This window comes from Melanostigma gelatinosum, assembly GCF_949748355.1.
Source record: "Melanostigma gelatinosum genome assembly, chromosome: 7".
Lineage (NCBI taxonomy): Eukaryota > Metazoa > Chordata > Actinopteri > Perciformes > Zoarcidae > Melanostigma > Melanostigma gelatinosum.
This window is the reverse complement of record NC_136640.1, coordinates 669,985-674,274: the sequence shown is the minus strand read 5'-3', so window position 1 is coordinate 674,274 and position 4,290 is coordinate 669,985. Positions and strand designations below refer to the sequence as shown.

General features: G+C 45.4%; 1 protein-coding gene across 1 annotated transcript; it reads right to left on the bottom strand.

The window, feature by feature from the left end:
• Window positions 1-2,623: 2,623 nt before the first annotated feature.
• LOC306779549 (olfactory receptor 11A1-like) lies at window positions 2,624-3,571 on the bottom strand (the record flags this gene model as incomplete). The annotated part of the gene is made up of 1 exon (XM_079271513.1): window positions 2,624-3,571. One exon carries the CDS (start codon window positions 3,569-3,571, stop codon window positions 2,624-2,626), a length of 948 nt encoding a protein of 315 aa, XP_079127639.1.
• Window positions 3,572-4,290: the final 719 nt, after the last annotated feature.

The following is a 4,290-nucleotide window of genomic DNA, read 5'->3' as shown; positions in this document are numbered from 1 at the left end:
AATGGAAAATGATGACCAAATGGCCCTCCTTCAAAATGTCATAACTTCTCAGAAAAAGGCTGGAACTGCGTTGTACAACATCGCCTCCCGCAGCATTTCTGGCTTCGGTACACTTTTGATTCAATTGACACTTTTACTCCTTAAACGCCCAATGAAAAGTAGTCCAAACAGCCACAACATTGTCATCGTACTCAATTAAGTCTGCTTCGCAACTACGGCCCATGCAAAAGTTGGGCCATAAGGCTGACATTCCCAATGAATAATTTCTGTCATATGCACTGAAAAGGAACAGCAGCTGTTGTGACTCTGTTATGTTGTTAATTCTGTACACATGACAGTGTACACTTCTGTCCATCCTGATAGAAGGATCCCTCCTCTGTTGCTCTTCCAAAGGTTTCTTACTTTAAATGTTTTTTTGGGGGGGAGTTTTTCCTCGACCGATGTGAGGGTCAAAGGTCAGAGGATGTTGTGCTTTCCCACGGCTTTCAAAACTGCCAGAGTCACCCCCCTTCTGAAGAAACCATCACTTGACCCCTCTGATGTCTTCAGACAAGTTTCTCTTCTACCCTTTCTATCCAAAACACTTGAACGTGCTGTCTTTAACCAACTGCCTTCCTATCTCCATCAGAACAACCTCTTGGACCCCCACCAGTCCGGGTTCAAGGTGGATCGCTCGACTGAGACAGCCCTCCTTGTGGTGACGGAGTCGCTTCACACAGCGAGAGCGAACCCTCTCTCCTCTGTCCTGATTCTCGTGGACCTGTCTGCAGCATTTGACACTGAACCACCAGATCCTCCTCTCCACCCTCGAGGGGATGGGCGTCTCAGGCTCTGCACTCTCCCTGTTTGCATCCTACCTGACAGGTCGATCCTACCAGGTGACATGGAGGGGGGCCGTGTCGGAACCACGCATGCTGACTACGGGGGTTCCACAAGGTTCAGTTCTGGGCCCCCTTCTCGCCCCCCCGTGGTGACTCCAACTCAGACTGCGAGAAACCTGGGTGTGACCCTGGACGACCAACTGTCGTTCTCAGCAAACATTGCATCGGTTACACGCTCCTGCAGATTCCTGCTCTCCAACATCAGGAGGATTCGCTTCCTCACTGAGGAGACAGTGCAGGTGCTCATCCAGGCTCTTCTCATCTCCCGCCTGGACTACTGCAACTCACTACTTGCCGGAGCCCCGGCGTCGGTCATCAGACCTCTGGAGCTTGTCCAGAAAGCTGCAGCTCGCCTGGTGTTCAATCGCCCCAAGTTCTCCCACAACTTCCCTTCTCCGTTCTCTCCACTGGCTCCTGTAAGACCATCCAGTGTGAGACTCTGGTGCTAGCCTACAGGGCAGTGAAAGGAACAGCTCCTTCCTATCTCCAGGCCATGGTCAAGCCCTACACCCCCGCCCGACCACTTCTCTCTGCTACCTCGGGGTGATCGGTTGCCCCGTCGCTCAGAGGTCCCTGCGGCCGATCGACCCGGTCACGGCTGTTTCCTGTCCTGACCCCTCAGTGGTGGAATGAACTCCCCACTGACGTCAGGACAGCAGAGTTGCTGCCCATCTTTCTATGCTTGTTTAAAAAAGGAGATGCACTTATGACTTCTGGTGACTAGTAGTTCTCTTGTAGTTCTCTCTCATGTTGAATATACTTATTGTAAGTCACTTTGGATAAAAGCGTCTGCTAAATGACTGTAATGTAATGTAATGTTGTGCGAGTACAGATTGTAAAGCCCTCTGAGGCAAATTTTTGATTCATGATTTTGGTCTATACAAAATAAACTGAATTGTATGCCTTCAACCCACAACTCTCAACCACCTTTTGCTCCCGAAGTCCATCCCTGACTTTGACGTGCAACAAACCATTTGAAACCCTTATAGCTATTAGCGTGGTCCTAGTTAGTGAATGAGCATTGTTGGAGTGAACTGGGGAAGATTTTCAAAGCCAACAAATGCTTCTCTATTATTGTTGTACATATAACAACAAATATGTGCGTGACATGTGCGTGTCATTTAATCAAAAGTAATCAGTGCACCATGAGCCTGTAAAAAGCTTAGTGTATCAGGCCCGTCGCAAAAATGAGGGTGCACGAGAGTGTTAAACTCCAGGTGAGTTTTATTAGTTTCCACCTTCTCAGTACCGGTCAGGCAGAATGTACGGATCAGGAAGCGAGTGACACATGCTGTTGTTCCTGTGTATTATAATTGAGCTGATAAATGATATGATGACGTGATATCAGATCGGTTCAAAGGCTCACATTCACACCGATACCTGATCCAGCATTTTAGGTTGTGTCTGAGGCATTTCTGATACTACAGAGAAAATGTCTCATCTGCTGCTTAACTGAGATTCACAACAAACGAGGGGCCCATCAGGGACCAGGTCTATAACACCAAACCCACAGCATCATCAAGGCACACAGAAAGTCTGTTTTGGTTACGCTGAGCTTGTCCTCTGCCGTTTGCACTCCTGTGAATTACACACTGGACTCATGATTTGTGTTATCAATATAACAATATAAGAAATACAATCAACCACTCAACATTATTTCAGTTCATCAAATCCCACATTAATCAGTGACAAGTGTTACAACTTTGAAAAAAAGATAAATATTTACTGACTTGTTATTTCATCTAAATTGTATCTTTGTAACAGGTCAACATTTTATAACAGAGGATATGTTTACATGTATTCCGTATTTTGGACATTTGCAATCCAAACATGATGGGATTGAAAAGTGGTTGTATGATGAGAATATAGAGTGAGAGGGAGATACGCAGCACTCTGGGTACACTGGTCATATCAAGTCTACTCTGAACTATTTCAAAGCAGCAGCCAAAAGAGAAGTTGAGCAGAGAAGCGAGGTGAGGTGTGCAGGTACTGACAGCTCTCTGTCTGGTCTGTTTACAACCAGAGAAACAAACTCTGAAGATCTTCATGTACGAGTAAAGGATTGGTAGCAGAGGGACTAAGATGGAGAGAACAATACCAAACAATCCATAAATGTTATTCACTTCAGTGTCAGAACACGCCAACTTAACAACGAGGTAGTTACGGCAATACAAACTGTTTATGATGTTTCCACAAAATGTCAAACGGATGTTTAAGGATAAAGTAATTAAGACTTTCACAAAAGAATAAAACCATAATACAGGGATAAAGGTAACAGCCTTGTTGAATGTCATACGTGTGTTATATTGTAGAGGACAACAGATAGCAAGATATCTGTCATAAGACATGACGGCTAAGTTACAAAACTCTATATTTACATACGAATAGACACAGAAGATCTGCAGGAAACAAAGTGGAGCAGAAACCGTGTGAATGTCAGAGAGGATCTGAACCAGCAGGAATGGAAACAACCCTGTACTACCAAACAGTTCATTCACAAACAGGCTGCAGAGAAAAAGGTACATGGGTTCATGTAAGCTTCTGTTCACACAGATAACCACAATCAGAGAACTGTTGACAATAACAATAACAATGTATAACATTGCAGTTAACATAAAATACAAGTACTTCACATTTCCTAGACGCACATAAGCTCCAAGAATGAAGTAAGATAAAGTTGAATTCAACATTCTTCTGGCACAAAAAGTACTACAAGTATCTGTCAATGAAACAGGATCGCATCACACATGGTTCACCTGTTGTGCTGCAGACTGCTGCAGTCACTTCCATCGGTTGCAGACACCTTTGTACCCTTTCAGAGGTGAAGAATCTAACAGGCCAGTAACACTTTTTTATCAGGTCCCACACCAGCCTATCAGATCACATTCAGGTCCAACGGTGTCACCTACGTCCTGACGTAATTCCTACTCCTCGCCACCTCGTCACGTCAGTCCTTGTTGCTGTAGTAACCTACATCCCGTCATCCCCAACTTCCCATCAGCTGTACTGAAGTCACATTGTCCTCACCCATGTCCCGTTGTTTACAACAATGTTCCGTCATTGTCAGGTACGTACCCTTCGTCATGTTGTTGTCATCATCTGCGTCCGGTTTTCATCCTGTCTACTACGTCTCATCGTCATCTCTTCACTGTAACCTTTGTCCTATCGTCACGGTCAAGAACATCCTATCATCATCCCCTACATCCCGTCAACGTCCCGTCAACGTCCCGTCACCATCCTATCGTCACCTATGTCTCGTCCTCGTCACCTACGTCCCGTGGTCATGTTGTTGTCATCATCTGCTTCCGGTTATCATCCTGTCTTCCTCTACTACGTCTCATTGTCATCTTTTTCTTGTAACCTCTATCCGTCGCTGCCATAACCTTTGTCCCATCGTCATCCCCTAAGT